The sequence below is a fragment of the Eurypyga helias genome, unplaced genomic scaffold (genome assembly GCF_000690775.1).
Source record: "Eurypyga helias isolate BGI_N326 unplaced genomic scaffold, ASM69077v1 scaffold5307, whole genome shotgun sequence".
In the NCBI taxonomy this organism is placed as follows: Eukaryota; Metazoa; Chordata; class Aves; order Eurypygiformes; family Eurypygidae; genus Eurypyga; species Eurypyga helias.
Genome location: NW_010263574.1, coordinates 42,343 through 43,695, shown reverse-complemented (window position 1 = coordinate 43,695; position 1,353 = coordinate 42,343). Strand labels below are relative to the sequence as shown.

The following is a 1,353-nucleotide window of genomic DNA, read 5'->3' as shown; positions in this document are numbered from 1 at the left end:
TTTTTTTTTTTTTTTCATGTAAACCTTGATGTAGAAGGACTAGAGTATTTCTAGACCAGCTCATTTAGCTACAACTATAAATTCCCTTGAATTTCTCTCTGGTCTTCAAAGTGGCAGCACATTCCCATCACACCTTTTCTCTAACCTTCTCTACACTGGTAATTATTTTCTGGTCTCATGAAACCTGAAGTTCTCTGTGTTTGGAAGGCTTTGTTGAAAAGCTTTATAGCTGGCAGAGTCGTAGCTGTGTCACGCGTGTTCTCCGCAGGAATGTGTATTCCATATGGCTGTATGTATGCCTATAGGGAATTGAGCTGGGATAAGGAAACTCGGAAAAGTGCTTGTTACCGGTACTTTAAACTTTATGGTTGTTACTGGTCTGCCTGGTGGTTAAAGCCTTTCCTCTTTGTTTCGGTCTCCAGGCACCTGCGATGCCAAAATCGTGTGCCGAAGTTACGCGGTGTCCAAGTACTGGTCCTGTGGAGGACAGTCACTTGGACCCGTGAGACGGGGTCTGGCCACGCTGGGGTTTTGGGCTGCTTTCCCCTCCCTGCAGCCCACGCTGCTCCTGCTCTTTGCAGAAGGTACATTAGGTGCAGTTACGGCAGGAACCATCAAAATACGAGATTTGCATTTATTCTCAAGATTTGCATTTATTCTCAGGACTCCCAACTGCTGGTACTTGTGAGTTTTCTTCTTATCTATGGAAATGACTTCCAGACTGCTTGCCTCAGTCTCCTCAGCTGCTGCTGTGTTTTACTGATGCGGAGGAGCTTCTCTGGCCTGATGTCTGTCGTTGGCTTTGAGTGATGGCTGAGCGTTATCTTCCTGTTCTGGGATTTAAAACATCCTCAATGAATTCTTAATGCATACAACTGGTATTCTCCTTTTACCTCTGCTTCAAAACTGAAAGTTAAGTGAAAAGGCAACGGGAAAGCATAAAACAAGTTTTGAAACTTCTCATCTAAAGGAAAAATTGCCTCTTCTTGTACCTTTGTCCTGACGTGAGCAAAAAACATAATAGTAATTTAACCTGATCATTTATGTTCTGCATTCCTTTTCTTTTAGGTCCAGGATGGAACATTCTTGCTCGCTCCTGCTGCTCTGTGTTAGTTTTCTGGTTGCACAAGCTTTACCACCCAATGGAACTGAATTGCCAAAACCAACAACAACAACAAGTAAGGACATCACCTCATTTGCGGGGATGGGAGTGGGTGTGGAAAGAGGCTTTTGGTGAGGTTTTCCTGGTGGCAGAGTCCTGGGTATTTTTCCAGGACTTTGACCCCGCTAATTTGCTTCTAATCTTGCCAGATGACCTGTGTATTTGATATCCATGTGACAGGTGCTGTACAT

General features: G+C 44.1%; 1 protein-coding gene across 1 annotated transcript in view; it reads left to right on the top strand.

Moving 5' to 3' along the window:
* The first annotated feature begins 1,075 nt into the window (after nucleotides 1-1,075).
* The window catches only part of PTPRE (protein tyrosine phosphatase, receptor type, E), a 38,886-nt gene continuing 38,608 nt past the window's right edge, over nucleotides 1,076-1,353 (top strand). The window contains exon 1 of the mRNA XM_010156083.1: nucleotides 1,076-1,178. Coding sequence (XP_010154385.1) covers nucleotides 1,076-1,178 — 103 coding nt within the window. The remainder of the gene's footprint in view (nucleotides 1,179-1,353) is intronic.